The sequence below is a fragment of the Ailuropoda melanoleuca genome, chromosome 10, assembly GCF_002007445.2.
Source record: "Ailuropoda melanoleuca isolate Jingjing chromosome 10, ASM200744v2, whole genome shotgun sequence".
Classification (NCBI taxonomy): Eukaryota; Metazoa; Chordata; class Mammalia; order Carnivora; family Ursidae; genus Ailuropoda; species Ailuropoda melanoleuca.
In genome coordinates this window covers 37,804,484-37,820,952 of record NC_048227.1, presented here as the reverse complement: position 1 = coordinate 37,820,952, position 16,469 = coordinate 37,804,484, and the positions used below count along the sequence as shown (strand labels likewise).

General features: G+C 64.7%; 1 protein-coding gene and 1 long non-coding RNA gene across 3 annotated transcripts in view; one reads left to right on the top strand and one right to left on the bottom strand.

Moving 5' to 3' along the window:
- The window catches only part of CACNA1H (calcium voltage-gated channel subunit alpha1 H), a 63,718-nt gene that overhangs the window by 4,578 nt on the left and 42,671 nt on the right, over positions 1-16,469 (top strand). Inside the window, exon 2 of the mRNA XM_034669596.1 lies at positions 4-207. Coding sequence (XP_034525487.1) covers positions 4-207 — 204 coding nt within the window. The remainder of the gene's footprint in view (positions 1-3; positions 208-16,469) is intronic.
- Positions 11,843-16,443, bottom strand: LOC117804205. 2 transcript variants are annotated; one of them, XR_004628548.1, is made up of 3 exons: positions 16,310-16,443; positions 13,991-14,115; positions 11,843-12,664 (listed from the first exon to the last, which is right to left on the bottom strand). It is a non-coding gene; the product is annotated as an uncharacterized LOC117804205 (long non-coding RNA). The 2 variants fall into 2 exon arrangements; XR_004628549.1 differs by lacking the exon at positions 11,843-12,664 and adding an exon at positions 13,683-13,774.

Below are 16,469 nucleotides of genomic sequence, written 5' to 3'. Positions count from 1 at the left end.
GAGCCCCGGGGTGCCGGGGCGGGAGGCGGATCCGGGGTCCGGGCCCGGCGCGTCGCCCCCCGAGAGCCCGGCAGCCGAGCGCGGCGCGGAGCTGGGCGCCGACGAGGAGCAGCCCGTCCCGTACCCGGCGCTGGCGGCCACGGTCTTCTTCTGCCTTGGGCAGACCACGCGGCCGCGCAGCTGGTGTCTCCGGCTGGTGTGTAACCCATATCCTTCTAGGGCCGCCGGGCTGCGGCGACGCGGGACGTGGGGGTCCAGCGCGCGGGACCTCCTCCGCGTGGCCCCCGCGAGACCGGACTCGTTGGACCCGGAGCGGGCTGGGCGCGCGGGGAGTGTAGGGCAGGGGAGTGACGGCAGCGGGGGCTTCGCTCCATACGCGGACGGAGCGTCCCGGGTTCCGACCTAGCTCGGGATGGGAGAGGGTGGGAGAGAAGCGGCGAGGCCACCACGAGCTTGGAGGGGAAGAGGGGTCGGCAGGGCGGGAAGTCGGACTCCCTGTGCTCCCTTGGGTGGCGGTCAGGACGGGAGTGCTGCCCCCTGGGTTAATGGAATGCCCGCCAGAGGCGGGACCCTCGCTGGGAAGGGGGAGGCCAGAAGGAAGTAGCGGACGGGGAGCAAAGTTTTCAGCCTGTGCTGTGCGCCTCGGAACGTCGCGGGAGCCCCGTGGGGCCGGGGGGCGGTGCGAGTTTGCCGGCCCTTCTCCACGGAGACATGCCGTGACGTTGGTTGTGAACTCGGCTTTCCAGGCTGAACTCGGTGCTGGGGCTGATTGAAGTCATGCGCAGCTGGGGGTGGGGGGCAGGGACGCAGCTGGCTCTGTGCTCTCGAGTCCCTTCCCCGAGGGCTTTTCCTCGCCTTGGAGGATGGGGCCCTCTCTCTGCTTTTGGCCAGAGTGGTGTTGGGTCGGCGGTGGGGGGGGGCACTTCTGGGAAGCAGACGGCACGTTTCTTGGCCCCCTAGCAGATGGCGTTTGGGGGCTGTCCCGGTGGGCCCTGCTTGGCCCTGCATCCTGTCCTGAGTCCTGCCTTGAGTCCTGCCTTGAGTCCTGCCTTGATGGTTCTTTTCGCTGGTGGGGGGAACCGTTTTTCTGGCAGAGGGCCTGTGGGTGCCCTGCCTTCCAGCCCCTTGCTGTGGAGGGATTGGACATCCTCGACAGATAGGGGGCAGCGGGGTGGGGGGTGTGGCTGTGTGGAGGGGGTTGACCAAGGTGGGGACCTGCAAGTAAACTTTATTTGTCAGAATGGGGACAGAGGCTAAACCAGCAACGTGTGTGTATATTTTTCCTACTTTGTGTGTTTAACTGTATAAATATTAAACGTAAAAAAGGAATCTGTACCAGGAAAAGTAATAAAACCCATGCTGCTTTTTGTTTCCAAATCCAAACATCGGCTGAGTCCGGTTCCCCTCTTGGTTGTGAAGAAGGGGGTCACGGTTGCAGCCCAAGGGCCAGTTCCAGGCCTGGCAGTGGCTGCCACTGTCCTGCACCCCCGGCAGCCTGGGGTTGTGGGGCAACCCTAGGTGTCGGAGCTTGGCCTGCAGGGCGCCTGTAGGTTTGTCCCCTCTCTGGAACTCTGGCCTGGAGGTGGCCTGGCCACTTCGTGTTGGCAGGAAGGTGGCGTGGTTGGGTGGCGTGGCAGGTGACAGGGCTGTGCCTGTCTGAGGGCCCTGGGCTGGGACGGGACTGGCGGCCGGCTTTGTCTGCGCGTTCGGCATTTCCAAGTGTGCGCAGAGACCAGATAGGGAAAGAGTCAAGTGGGGCCTGCACTTTGTCTCTTGTGACAGCCCCCGTGTCTGGCTGCTCCGTCCCCTGGAGGCTGAGAGAGTCTTGCAGCCTGACCCAGGGGTGCTGGGTGCTCCGGGCACTTTGGGCGGGCTGTGTCCCTAAGGATGCCTGACAGGCGCACGCGTGTGTGTAGGGGAGTGGGGGCAGGGGTGCCTCACACAGGTAGGGAGAAGCCCAGAGGGACTTGGGGGATGGGGCTTGCAGGATCGTGTGCTGGTGTCCTCGTGACTCAGAGGAGGACACCCTGTGGCTCTGGGACCTGGAGGGCCACCGCGCTGGAGGCCGAGGGCACTGGCAGGGCAGTGGAGGGGCTCGGGTCCCTGGATCAGTTGACTCTCGTTCTGTGGACATCCTGCATCTGTCACGCGGGGTGAGCACATCACGGCTTTCGGCCTTGTGGGGACGGCTGCTGACCTCCGGCAGACGCCAGGCCGGGGCTGTGGGGGGGGGTGTCGGTTATGGGGCAAACCTAAAATAAGCTGGAGTGCCCGGACAGGTGGGAACTGGTTCTCCCCACGGAGCCTATGGGGCCTCAGCACAGCTCTCCAGAGCAGTCCAGGTTCCTGGGGGTCAGCAGGCTGGCCTCGGGCGCACAGAGGGTGCCCCGGCTCCCTGTCTGCCCTGTCCTTGCTTGGAGCCTCTCTTGCTGCAGAGGATGGAGGCAGAGAGCAGAGTGGGATAATGGGGTTTACTCTGGGAACCCTCGCTCCCCACAGGCTGGCAGAATCCCAGCTGATGTCCCGGAGTCCGGCCCGCTGGATTGGGTCAGAGACTGGAATGCGGGAAGGGGCCTTCCGTAAGCCCCCCGATCTCTTGGGAGCCCCCAGTGGATGACCCCAGTACGGACCATCCCACCTGGTCTGCGTTGGCTTTAAGGGGGACCCGGACACTCAGCAGAGGAGCCTACAAGGGGAGCTTGCGTCCTTATTGATTGACTTTGCTTTTTGGAAATACGACCGTGCTGGAACTTTTGGGGCAAGCGCTGTTTCTCCTACACAGGATTATTTATAGAGGAAGGTGGGTGGGATCTGTGTGTTGTAGCCTGCGTGGCTGGGTTATGTTCTGCCCGGGCTCCCCCAGGGTTCCTGACTCCCCGCCTGCCTGCCACGCAGCTGCCGCGTCCTAGCACCCAGGCCGGGCGGGGCTTCCAGGGACGCTCACTGGTTGGGAAGGGGGGCCCGGGGGAGGCCGGCTGCCGCCCAGCAAGGGTGTTACGGGACCAGGAGGTGGCCGAGGAGGCACTTGGGGGCTCAGGGGTGGCATGCGCCTTGAGTTGCCTCCCAGGGGCCAGGTACCGGGTGCGCCTCAGCGTGGGGCTCGGAGAAGCCAAAGGACACACCAAGGTCACGCAGCTGCTGGAGGGCAGAGCTGAATGAGCCCAGTCTGACTCGGAGGCCCCTGCGTTGGGCAGGGGCGCGAGGCTGGACACGGCCAAGCTTTTTTTTTTTTTTTTTTAATTTTATTTATTTATTCGACAGAGATAGAGACAGCCAGTGAGAGAGGGAACACAAGCAGGGGGAGAGGGAGAGGAAGAAGCAGGCTCACAGCGGAAGAGCCTGATGTGGGGCTCGATCCCATAATGCCGGGATCACGCCCTGAGCCGAAGGCAGATGCTTAACCGCTGTGCCACCCAGGCGCCCCACGGCCAAGCTTTGAAAGGCATCTCATGAAAGCTGTTTCAGGCTATCCAGCTGCCACCAGCACGCGGGGCTCACAGTGGGTGTGGGTGTCCTGGGGAGGACACTGGGGACATTGACTTAGAACAGAGCCGGCCCCTCCGGCCACCCTGCAGCCCACTGTGCCCCTGCAGACCGGATTGGAACAGGACAGTTACAAGCTCTCCTCACCTTCCTGACCTTGTGGCTGTGATCCCCTGCGCTCTTTGCCTCACGCACAGGGCTTCCTTTGCGGGCTCTGGGGACACAGGCCTGGGGGTGCTTCCCTTCCACGCCCCTCCTCATCCCAGCACCTTGTTCCTGGACCCGGGCCCCTGTCCTCTTGGCACCCACATGTCTGTTTGCGTGGACTTGGAATGCCGAGGCCGGCTCCTCGGGGGGAGTCCTTGAGGGGTTCTCAGGCAGGCACTGGACAGGCCTGGGCCTGGGGTGGGCTGATGGGAAGGCCGTCCTGTCCCTGGTAGAACTTGGGGACGTGAAGGCAGAAGTGGTGTGCCCAGAGCGGGGGACGTCACCTCTGTGTGCTGAACTGGGCATGGCGAGCTTGCGCGGGCCCTGGGCTCCCCACCTTGCAGGCCAACGCTCCCAGCGGCTCCCTGACTTTCTCTGATAGAAGGAGGAAGGAGGGACCGTGAGCGTTCTGTGTGTCTGGGCTCCACCGCGGTTCCCTCACGTTCATGCTGAGCCCCGACTGTGTGCCTGGCTGGGATGGGCCTGTTCCTGCTACCTGGAGCTGGCGTGAGCAGAGCCCGGGGTGTGGCATGGGGGCTTCACAGGGATGGGCTTTTGCCCCCGAGAGCTGGGGAGGGCAGCGGGGTGAGGCGGGTCTCAGAGTACCTGCCAGAGGCAGGGTTGGGGGAACCCTGTTCTTAGTGTGGCTCCCTTGGGAGGGTTTGGGGGGGTCCTGGACGTGGGCGTGACCTCCCATTGGCCCGAATGACAGCTGGGCTGCAAGGTGTCCTCTCCTGTGGTTTTTGGGCTGCTAAGGAGGGCTTCCTGGAGGAAGTGAGGTTGGACTGGGCTGTGTGGATGGGTAGGAGCGGGTAGTAAAAAAGGAATAGGGAGGTTTTTAGGGAGTTTTATGGGTTTCCACTTCCACAAGGAGGCAGAAAGGTTTGATCGTCGGGGATCCTAGACTGAGGAAGGGTCCAGATCTGTGGCAGTGTCTGTGGAAGAGGAATTAGCTCGCATCGAGGTTTGTCTGCTGGGAGGGACCTTGCTTCCTGCGACCTGGGTCTCCGTTGCTTCCTTGGGACGCCCCAGGAAGGGTCGTGGCCAAGTCCTTGTTCTCTCTGCAGTGGCCTAGACTTCGGGGCTTGCCCTGTGCCCCCACCCAGGCACCTGTGGCCCTGAGCTGGACACACAGTTGGTGTGCTTGAGCTCACGGGCAGCCCGCGAGTTGGCAGAGGCCGGGAAGCACTGATTAAGCGCTCTGTACGTGTGCCACGGGGAGGCCAAGTGTGGCCGCCGCCCCGTCTGCAGCCCAGCTGGACCCTGGGGAAGGCCTGAGGGTGCTGGGGGTTGAGAGGAGCGGTGCAGAGCCAGGCGGGGGCTCCTGTGAACACTCACTGCAAGGTGTCTTCACTCAACAAACCTTTCCTGGGCTGAGCTCTGTGCTGGTCCTTGCGTCGGGCCCGCTGGGGTTCTCCAGCAGGACTCAGGGAGCTCCTGCCGCACACTCGGCGTGTCCAGCCGTCTGCCCTTCTGCCGCAGAGCTCGCTGGCCTGATCCTGGTGGTGGCGCTGGGATGGAGGCTGTTGGGGGCTGGGGGCCAGGGAGGTGGCACAAGCAAAGGTCCTGAGGCAGGTGGAAATATCCGTGAGCCTGGAGCTGTTTGAGGTTTGCTGTGAGGTAAAGGTAGGGAGGCCAGGAAAGGCTGTGAGCATGGTGGGCCGGGGATGGGCTAGCTTGGGTCTCAGCGAACAGCTTTGCCCCCAGCAGGGGTTGGGCTACTCCTTGAGGGAGGCGCGGCGTGGGCACCAGGCTCAGGGAAAAATTGAGGGGAGGTAGGGAGAGAAGAGCAGGTGGAGGGCGCCGCAGGGGCAGAGGCCAGGCAACGGGAAGCTGCTGGCGCTGTCCTGCCACGCCCGTGATGCCCAGGGTGAGCCTGGTGCCAGCCCTTCAGAGGAAGCTCTCAGTCCTTGTGGGCGTCCCATCCTCCCTGGCACGGCGGAGCCTCAGAGGGGTCCAGGGAGCGCAGCGGGCCAGACAGCTGCCTTCCAGAGCGCCTGGCAGGGCTCCTGGTCCGGGGTCAGGATGTGGAGGAATGCGGGGGATGGGCCGGCCCATCAGACATCCCAGAGAGGAACGCAAGGCTGCCGCACTCACCCCCACGCACCCCTGCTGGCCCTGCTTGCCAGACTCTCCGAGGCCGACCTCGACCCCAGGCCGTCAAGGTCAGGCAGGAAATGTCATCTGTGTGTCTGCAGTGTCCTCGCATCCTGCCCCCGTCCACCCGGAGGCCTGGTCAGGAGCGTGCTTTTCTCTTTGTCCTGGCAAGTGGGTGTTTCAGCGAGGGTCGCGGAGGACCCGCTTACTCTCTTTCGTCAGTGGTGGGTTTTGATACGACCGGGAACAGCCCTGAGTCACGTGGGCCCAGGTTGAATTTCCAGCAAGTAGAGGTGGGGAGTGGAGTCAGGCGACAGCCCCGCATCGTGATTTAGGGCCTGGATTCCCAGACAGGACGGGGTGCAGAGGCAAACGGCCCAGCCCTTGAGGGTTGGCAGCCAGTCCGGGCACCGTCCCCAGAGCACCGTGCCTGCCGCGGATGACAGATGGGGCCGCTCTGCTGCGCTGTCTCCGCTGAGTGAGTAGCAGCTTCTCGTCCTGCACACGGGGCCCCCGGAACAGACGCACGCATGCAGGGGAGGCGAGGCTGTGCTCCCCAGGCCCTCTCCTGCCGGGCGGAGCGGTCAGGGCCTGGAGTTGTGGTTAGCAGGACTGGTGATGAGTGCGCGACATCAGAGCGTGGCAGGGCGGGGCGGGGACGCTGCCACCTCTGTGCTCACCAGCAGTGGGAGCCTTGTGATGTGAGCTGTCTGCGTTTCTGGCCCGGAGCAGCTCCTGGCTGTGGGAGGATTTCAGGGGCTCTGCGAGCACCCCGTGTTCTTCCATGTGACGCAAGTCCGTGTCCCAGGTGTCCCATTGCAGCCCCCCACCCCCATTCCTCAGTCTCAACCATGGCCTTTTGTCAGCTGAAATTGAGGGCAGAAAGAGGACCTCAGAACCCCCCTCCCCAGGCTCCTGAAGTCTGGGTACTGCCCAGGGTGAGCCTGGTGGCTCCCTGCTGCCCCCAGGTCCAGACTAGGACAGGTGTGTCCAGTCCTGCCTGCTGTCTCGCTCACATTGGGTGGCCCCAGCCAGGCCCCCACATCAGTTGTCCACATTGCTAATGGAGAAGAAGGAGCTGACATTGCTAAGAGCACTTGGCCCATGAGAGGCAGGTGTGGGTGGGCCGGGCGGTCATGCTCAGGGATGCTCAGGGACCAGCAGCTCTCTGGGCTGCTCAGAGCCCGGGACAAGTGGGTCCTCCTGGGTGGGTGCCGTCCCCCGTTTTGCAGGAGCTGTGTGAAGCCAGACTGTGGCACGGGTGCAGAGATGTGCTTGGCCAGTGGTGGCCAGCCTGCTTGGTCCCTCTGTCCTCTGTTCTGGGCTCTGCCGGTGCCCCCCACCACCAGTCTAGGGGAGGTCAGAGCACTGGACAGTGAGGACATCGGTGTGGAGGGCCTTCAGTGGCCTCCAGCGGGACCCAGTGTCTTAGCTCCTTGCTGGCCTGAGGGCCGTGGGGCGGAAGGGCTGGGGAACGACAATGTTTCTGCAGGGGGTGTGGCCCGACGTCAGTGCCTCTTCACCCCAGGAGGGCCCCAGAGCCTTCCAGGATTCCTTGGTTGTTCCTGGCACCCGTTTCTGCAGCCCAGTGGTGGCCCCACACCTGCTTCGGTTTTCCCTCGTGTGGTCCCGATTGTCCTTCTGGTCACTGATAGCGTGGGGTTCACTGGGGGCCTTGATCAGTGGGTGAAGGGCCCAGTCCAGTGCATGGTTGGCCGGGGAGAGGGCCCCAAAGACCCCTGCGCTTGTCCTCCATCCCGTCCCCAGCTCTTAAGAGCATGCAGGCCTCCCCTTGGTCCCCAGCCCTGGCCTGCGTGTGAGGTGTGCGGTCTTGGACACATGACGGAAAGGGGGAGCGGCTGAGGGGGCTGTGTTTTAGGAGGAGAGCAGAGTTGTCGGAGTGGACTGGAGGTGTGTCCCTGAAGTCCCAGGCGGCGAGCAGGGGTGGTTTCTGAGCTTCCAGCGGGGGGAGCCCGTCCCCGGGTCAGAGGCTGGGGCCACTTGGGTCCCCACCCCGAAGCTGGGCTGTGGTGGACAAGGACATGTCCTAGGGTTGTGTTTCCCGATCTGTCCCATCTGTCTGTGGGCCGCTGGGTTCCAGCAGGCCCCCATTCCCACTCGACCCCCACCCATTGGAGCAGCGGCATGGGGGTCTCGGCCACGGGGGAGGCTGGGGAGCTGGGGACCACCAGCTGGACCGTGGACGGAGTGCCGCGTATCCTCTGGGAGGATGCCTGCGGAGCTGGGCTGCAGGGCCCGGGCTTGCTGGGGGTGGTTAGGGTTAGGGCCTTCCCCAGTGGCCTTAGGGTGGTGCCCGTGGGAGCAAGTCCCCCGGGTTCTCAGGCCGGTGTTCCTGGCACCAGGCCTGAGGCCACGCCCCACACTGCCCCCTTGGCGCCCCAGGGGCGACCTGTGAACCCCTCCTGCCCCCCGGGCGGCCCAGAGGGTCTGGGGCTAGCTGCCCCCAGCTGCGTGGCTTTCGGGTGACCTCCGTGGGTTTGGTTATGGGGCATCGTCTGGGCTCTGGCCTCGCACTGGCCCGGGGCNGGCGGGGGGGGGGGGGGGGGGGGTCCTTCCTGTCCCCAGGGAGCCGATGGAGGGGGCGAAGAGAAGCAGAACCGCAAAGGTGGCGACACCCCGGGGGCCTGGCGGAGGCGGTGCCCCTGCTCTACACCAGGACGTTTTGGGGCGGGCCGGGTCAGTGCTGACAGGGTCACCACGCCTGGGGGCGGCTCTGGGGGTGTGCACATCGTCCACACCGGTCGGCACGTGCGAGCCGGCATGTTGGTGTGAATGGTATCCCCCGAGTTCACGTCTACCAGGAAGCCCAGAACGTGGATTTCCGTGGGAGCTGTATCTTTGTGGATATAGCCCAGGTGAGACGAGGTCACTTGGGGGGGTTGGCACAGTGCCCGTGTGCTCGGGAGAGGAGGAGAGACAGGTGCAGACCACGTGGAACATCATGGGAAGATGGAGGTGCTCGTTGGGGTGATGGGTCCGCGGATTCCCGGGCTTTCCTGCAGCCACCAGAACTTGGGCGGCCCAGAAGGAGCCAGCGTGCTGTTACCTCCAGGCTGACGCCCCCCTGCCCCAGCTCGCACACCCCGGGCACGCCCTCTGCTGTCCTCCCAGAGGTAGATAGAGGAGGTGCTGGATGTCTGAACGGGAGGGAGTCATTTTTAGGATGAATCACTCTCAGCTGTGCGTGTCAGGCTCTCCGACAGGGAGCCCCCTGGGGAGAGGGAAAACCGACCGTGAAATCAGTCATTCTGAGCAGTTTGGGGTGGACAGAGTGTGTGCCCCTCAAGTCCCAGGCGGCGAGGCAGGGGTGGGCTCTGAGCCTGGGGTGCCCCTCCTGCTCGAGACCCCGTCAGGGTGCCAGAGGATGGGCTCCGCTGTGAGGAGGGGCAGGGACCACTCCTGTCTCTGTGCCCACGTCCCCTGGGCTTCCTGGGGGGGCTGTCGGCTTGGGGGGGTTCCCCAGGGATGTCAGCTCCGCAAGTGTCGTTCAGATGGACTGGCCTATCCCCCCAGGACAGGGCCCACAGAGACCTCTCTGGGATCTGAGGCCCTCGCTCTGCCGGTGTTCCCCACCCCCCATGCTTCCCTGCAGCCCCAGGGGGTACAGGTAGGGTGTCAGGGCCGCAGACGGAGCCCCGGGTCGAGCCCGGCCTGGCTGGCTTTCTGCAGGGGCAGGGAGGACATCTGATGGGGCTGGATTCCCAGCCGGGGACCCCCCTCATGGCAGCAGAGACTCTGGGGGCCAGCCCTGTTCTCCTCTGAGAAGCCACGGAGAAGCAGGGGTGGCCGGAGAAGAGATTATCTCCAGTCTGAGATGGGGTCCCTGAGGGCCCTCCTCTGACCCCAGAGCCTGGCCCTTCATCCTTGGGTGAGGAGGGTGTGCTGCCTTCCCGGTGACCCCCAGCTTCCTGGGGCCTTGTTCGGGGTGCCGCAGCAGGGCTTGGCTGCGGGGGGGGGGGGTAGACGAGACCCAGGCCCTGCTGGGGCCAGGGCATGAAGGCCCGGGATGGTTGCTCCCAGGCTGTGGGGGTGACCGTGGGCAGAGGGGTGGGCAGATGGGGGTGGGCCCCGGGTTGCCGTGGGAAGGGTGGTGGGCACAGCGACCTGGCATGGAGGGCATCGGGTGGTGGGGCTGGAAGGCGGCCCCCGGCGTCTGTGTGGCCTGGGAGTGTCCCGTGCTGTCTGCAGGCCCAGCCCCCTGCAGAGACGGAGCCCGTGCCTGAAGGCACAGAGGGCGTCCCCTGGGCCAGGTGGGGGCCACGCGGCACCATCCGCCCACTGCGTCCCTTTGTCTTTGCACCGGCCGCCAGCCGGCCGCAGTCTGATGAGTCAGCCTGCATTAGCGCCTCGTGGATGCAGACGAGGACGCGGCCTGGGCTGCTGGCAGGGCAGCCGTGCAGCTCTGGCCACGGGATGGCCCGCCGTGTCTGGCACGCATGTGATGTACCGTCGGGTGTGGCAGGCCCAGCTCCTGAAGTTCTGAACTAGCGGGAGTTCCCTGCAGGCGCCTGTCACGGAGATCTGGTTTGGGGGCGTTTGGGACCTGAAGGACACCTCACACGGGGCGCACAGCCCAGCCGTCAGGAGGCGAGAGGGGTCTGCTGGGCGGAGGGCACAGGGGAAGGCACTGGCAGATGGAATATGGGGGAGAGTCAGGGTGGGGAGGACACTGGCCGAGTGTGGGGGGATGGGCTCAGGATGGGGCCGCCACCTGGGAACTCTCTGCCTGGCCCCCTTTACCCATGATTGCTTGGGGGCTGGGGGCCTATGCCACTGTCCCCAGGAACGTTCTAGAAGTCAGAATCAGCACTGGGGACAAGGCCACCGAGTGGGCCTGGGGCACAGAGCTCACAGACCCAAAGCCACAGACCACGGTGTTAACGTTTTAGAACGGGGCATTCCTGACAACGTTGGAGAGCTTGATTTTTATTTTTTTTAATCTACCACGAAATGGGGGTCGCTTGGTTAAGGAGGGGGATGCAGACCATGGGAGCTTGGGGCAGAGGCAGGGTGGGCCCAGGGGAGGGGGCACGGGGGCAGAGAGGAGGGGTGTCTAGGCTTTGGGGGTTTGGAGGGCCCCGGCTGACCCCTGAGCACACCCGGGGGGCCTCCATCCCCGTACACACCCTGTCCTGGCAGGCACAGTCCAGCAATCTGCCGGCTTCCTGCCCCGCGACGTTCCTTTCTCTCCCTCTGGGGCTGGACCTGTCGCCCACCTGCTCAGTGTGACCGAGCAGCCCCCGGTTTGCAGCTCCGAATTGGGTCATGAGCTGTCCCGGGGCATGAATGGCAGTACGTGGGCAGAGTGTGACGGGCCCGCTGCCCACGGACGGTGAGTCTCCACGTTCTCCACTCCGGAGCCGACTCCCAGACGGGCAGCACCCGGAGAAGCGTCCTGTCTGCCAGCTCAGACCCGGCAACCACCACGCACCAGCAGGGATTTCCTGTATTCTCCCGTTTTCTTGGGGGGCGCCAGGACCAAGCAAAGGGCAGACCGCCCCACGTGGCCATGAGGGAGCTGGGGGTCCCTGCCGTTCAGGGAGGCCGTGGCTGGGCTCTGGGTCACGTTCTTGCCCGTGGCAGGTGGGCACGCCCTGCGGGTTAGACACGTTTCTTCTGACTGTGGGGCAGAGGAACAGAGGTGAGGAGTCGCCCATTCGCCACAGGGAGCCCCTGCCTTGGTGTCAGCCCTGGGGGCACTCAGCACCTGAGTTCCATGTCCCGCTGGGAAAGTGCGTCTCAGGGCAGGTCCCTGCGCAGCCTCTGGAGTTCTGAGCACTGACGCTTGTGGGTTCTGCCACAGATGTGTCCTCACAGGACTCACACGCAGGAGGCACACAATTCACTGGTCTTAATGTCCCCACGGAGCTGTGCAGCCCTCAATATCAATTTTGGAACTNGGGAGTGGGAGAGGAAGAAGCAGGCTCATAGAGGAAGAGCCTGATGTGGGGCTCGATCCCGTAATGCCTGGATCACGCCCTGAGCCGAAGGCAGACGCTTAACCGCTGTGCCACCCAGGCGCCCCTGAGTCCCTGGATTTGCCTCTTCTGGGCGTTGCATAGAGGTGGACTCCCTCACCACGTGGTTCCGTCTCAGTGTCACGTCCACCAGCTGGGTCCACATTGTAGCACGTGTCCCGGCTTCGTTCCCCTTGGTGGCTGACCCTCCCCGCCGGTCCCATTGTGTGGATGGACCACGGTGTGTCTGTGAAAGCATTGGTGGGCTCTCGGGCTCTTTCCACCTTTGGGGGGCTGTGAGCAGCCCAGCCGTGCAGTCGTATGTAAGCTTTGTTTGGACCCATGTTCAGTGCTCCCGGGTACGTACGTACCTGAGAGCGGAATTCCTGTGTGAAATCGTGCGAGGACCTGCCAATGTGTTCTCCAAGGCGGTGTCTGCTTGTTAACCCCCAGCCCCGCCAAACTTGGGGTCTCTGAGCAGCTCTGCCGTACCATCGGCAGTCGCCACAAAGGAGGCCGCCAGCGAGCGTCAGGCACGACGCCCAGCCTGACGCTGTGTGAGCAGGACACCCTCTGCCTCCCTTCCTGCGGATGCTTCCGGGCGTCCTCCGGGAGGTGGTCTTGGCAGCCCCCCCCCCGGGTTAGAGCGGCCCTTCTGATCTGGATCTCGCTGTGAGGGAGCGTGCAGGCGGGCTAGGGCCATCGGAACCCCGCGGCCTGCCAGGTGTCGTGTCCTGACTCCAGATGGGCACATGGGTGGGGCGAGGTGCGTGCTGGTGTGGCTCTCCGAGCGGGGTGATGCCGGGCGGCAAGTGGGTGTAACTGGCGTGTGTGTGCGTGTGCGTGTCCATCCGGCATCCATTCCTTCATCAGCTCTCTGGAGAATTTCAACACCCACACTTGGAATAAGAAAAAAATTATTAATGAGCTTGGAGCGGTTGCCATGGGAACCTGTTGCTAATGAATCTCTGGGGTTCCTTTTACCTTTGCTGAGTAGCGCTGCACTCCCAAAGACGACATGTTTCCCACTAATCAGGTTGCCGTGGCAACGCCTGTCACTAATCCCCAGCTGGGCTCCTGGTTTCCTGGCCTGGCCCGACTTACATAAAGCAATTTAGCGAGCGCGAGGCTGCTCCCGGAGTGGAGACCCCTCGGCCCCCAGCCTCCCCAGACACCCATCTCCACGAGCAGCCTGCCATGCCCCCCTCCTCCACGGGCCACACGTGTGGTCCCGCAGCCACGGGAAACAGAGGACCCGGAGCCCGTGCTGTTTGCTGGAAAGAGGAGCTGTGGAGGGTCTTTGCTGGGCTCAGCACGCTTGCTGCACGTGGTGGGCTGGCCCGTAGTGGGCACTTCGTAAATGCTGAGTGGGGGCGGGGAGCACGTGGTGGGCACTTCGTAAATGCTGAGTGGGGGCGGGGAGCAGTGCGCCACTCAGGGCCAGCACCCAGGCCTCCGTCTGGCCTAGGCCTGGCGGGGGGAGAACGTTCTAGAAGGAGTGTGGATACCTGTACCCTGAGAGGTGGATGAGACTTGTGTGAGGCCAGGGTGCATCCGGCAGCCCCCAGCCACCCCGACAGGCAGGAGGCACGTGTGGAATGCCCACAGTGACCATCCACGATGTCGGCGCGAGCCCACGCGGCACGGCCTGCTCTGACGTCAGCCTGACGTCAGGGGCTCCGTGCGCTGGGTGACGGTGTGCGTGTCCTTGAGCCCCTCCTTGCTTCCTACCCTCGCTTGTTCGTGCCCTAGCTTAGGCATCTGGAGCAGCCGGCACTGCTGTCGGTCATCTGGCCGTCTGCCCCGGGCCCAGCTCTAGGACAGGGCCAGCCGGGCAGGGAGGCTACTGACTTGGGGATTTGGGCGCTTTCAGCGGTCACTCTGCCTGAGTGGGTGCTAGGTGGGGAGGCAGGCGGCTCTGTGCAGTTGTCGGCTCTGCGCAGTTGTCCCCCGTAGGAGCCGTGATGGTGCAGGGAGGACTTCCTGGAGGAGGCGGTCTCCATGCAGCTCTGGTAGGAACAGGGGTCTCCAGGAGGGCCGTGCCCAGTGTGTTTTGTGGGCCCTGATTCCCCTGCAAGCCCCCTCCCCTACTGCAGATGCGCTCTGAGTGCAGCTCAGGGAGCGGCTGGGGACCCCTCTCCTGACTCCCTTGGTGTGGGGCTGACTGGTCCCTGTGTTTGTGGGCTTGGGCTGCCGCGACAGAGGACCCCGGCCCACACACTTACAGCACGAACGTTTATGGTCTCCCAGTGCTGGACGCCGGTGTCTGAGACCCAGGTGTGGACGGGGCTGGCTCCTCCCTGTGTTCTCACGTGGTCGTTCCTCTGTGCCAGTCTGTGTCTCGTTCTCCCTGTTAGAAGGACATCAGGGATCCTGGATTAGGCCTCACTTTATCTAAACGTCCTGTTGAAACACTCGTCTCCAAGCAGAGTCCCATCCTGAGGGTTTCAGCATCGGGGGTCCTGGGGAAGGAAGGCTGCTCCCCGGCGCCTGCATGGTACTAGCGGGGTCCTGCCGTCAGCTCTGGGGCTTTCTGGCCTCCCGAGCCCCCTGAAGCACCGAGCAGGGTTCCCAGCCCACGTGGGCTCCTCCAGCCACTCTCCCTCAGTCCAGCTTTTGCTACCCGCCCTGTGGCCCACCAGGAACACCCCTGACCAGTGACCGTCTAAGCAGCGGGCCTGACGTGGGGCTCACTGGGGCAGCTCTTTTTCTCACAGCCCCTGGCAGTAGACACAGCCTCTGTGTGGCCTTGCCCGGGGCTTCCTTCTGTCGACAGTGCCCTTGCAGGGTCCTGCTGACCTTGGGGGGGGGGGCCTGGGCCCTGTGGCCCAGGCAGCATGTGGCAGTGAGCCCAGGCTGGGATCTCAGGTCCTGGAGAGCCCCTGCCTCTGGGGATGGTTCTGCCCAGGGCCCGAGGCCAATGGCTCAGGGGTGTTCCAGGCAGCAAGGAGGATGTGCTGAAGGTTCTAGGTAATTCTAGATGGCAGAGCGATCAGACGTCAGGGGGCCGAAGTCCTTGGGTTTTGCTGGGGGGTGGGGGCCAGAGAAGGGAGGGAGGTGGGCTGCTGGGCGGTGATCCTGGGTCAAGGTCTCTGCTGTCCACGGAGCTCCTCAGCCCGTGGTTACGTCTGGGTCTCCAGGTCCCGCCAGGCCTGGCTGGGACCTTTCTCAGGCTGGGCCGGCCAGGAGTCACGAGACGTCTGTTCTGAGAAGAGAGGAGGCTGGGTTCTTGTCCCAAGGGCGGTAACGGCCTGCAGAGCCCCGGCTGGAGGAGTGGGGTCCAGGAATGGCTCCGCTTTCTCGGCTGAGCGGCCAGTGGGCGGAGGGACAGGTGCTGGTGGGGCGTGGAGGCCTGGAAACCTTGCGGACCGTGCGGGGCCTGCAGCACAACTCCGCCTTGGGGCGGCCCCTCCCTGGATTGACACCACGGGCTGAGGGCAGCCGTGGCATCAGAGGGTGCCCCTCAGGGGGCCCGTGGCCACCCCGCCCGTGTCACCCGGGGGCCCCTCCAGGTCGTGCACTGCTGCCCCCCTCTCTGCCATTGCCGAGCCTGATGTCTGCCCGGCCCGTTAGCGGCCGCTGTGGTTCCAGCCCAGCTTCTCGCGAAGCACAACTGGTTTCCTTCCTGAAGGAATGTCAGCCTCAACTTGCTCACGGAGACGTTGATCACACGCGGAAGAGGCTGGCCAGCCGTGACTCCTCTGTGGCCGGGTGTCTAAGCAGACGGTTGGTGAGAGGCCGTGTGAACGGGGTGTCTTCTGGGGCTCCGAGACCCTCCCGGCCTGAGGCAGCTGGTGTTCATCGGGGTTCTGTGGGTCAGACCGTGTCCCTCTCACAGTCGCCGTGCTCATCGTGGCTGGGATTGACTCGGGTGGGGGGTGGGGGACAGCCCGAGAGGGATGGGGCCCCAGGGCTGCATGCCCGGCCGGTCCCCTGCGTGGGCTGCTGGGAAGAGGTCGGAGCAGACGCCAGAGAGCAGCTCCCTCCCCCGGCCCTGGGGAGACTGAGGCGGTGGCTGTGTTGCGCAGGGGGCTCTGAGAGGGACCCGTCCTCTGGTGCAACCTCACTGCCCCCCCCGACTCTGTCCTCCCTGTTCCTGACGTGCCACCTTCTCCCGCTTCTGCCTTGGCCCCAAGTCCTTGCCCAGGTCCACCCCTGTGAAGGTGGCATCCCCTGGACTAGCGCCAGTGACCCTCCCCTGCGCCGAGGCCCAGCCGCTGATCCGTGGCAGAGCAGACAGCCCCCAGCCCTGGACCAGGCCAGGTCTGGAATTCTGGAGTGAGCCCCTCTGTTCTGCTGACTGATGCTTGGAATTCCACCACAGAGCTCCCTCTGTCCCAGAGCTGCACCCTGTGCCAGGCAGGACCCCTGCAGGTCCCACGGGGAGCAGGGTGGGCAGGAAGCCTCGGCTGGGGGGAGCTAGGGAGGAAGGGGCTCCCCACAACCCGTGCCCGAGGGCGGGAGTCTTTGCCCCACGTCCACCCGGGCCTCCTCTGGGCAGGGAGCAGGGGCAGTCGGGAGGGTGCGCGTTCCCAGGACTTTACCCTCCATAGATGGCCACGGGGCTCTCCACGCCTGCTGTGTGGCCCCCAGGACCTCGCGGGGGGGGCAGCTGGAGGAGCCCCGCTGTGGGGCTCTGTACTGCCTCCTGTTTTCTTGGGGGCTGACCACAGGTCTAGGCAGGGCAGCTCACCCGCCGCGTGA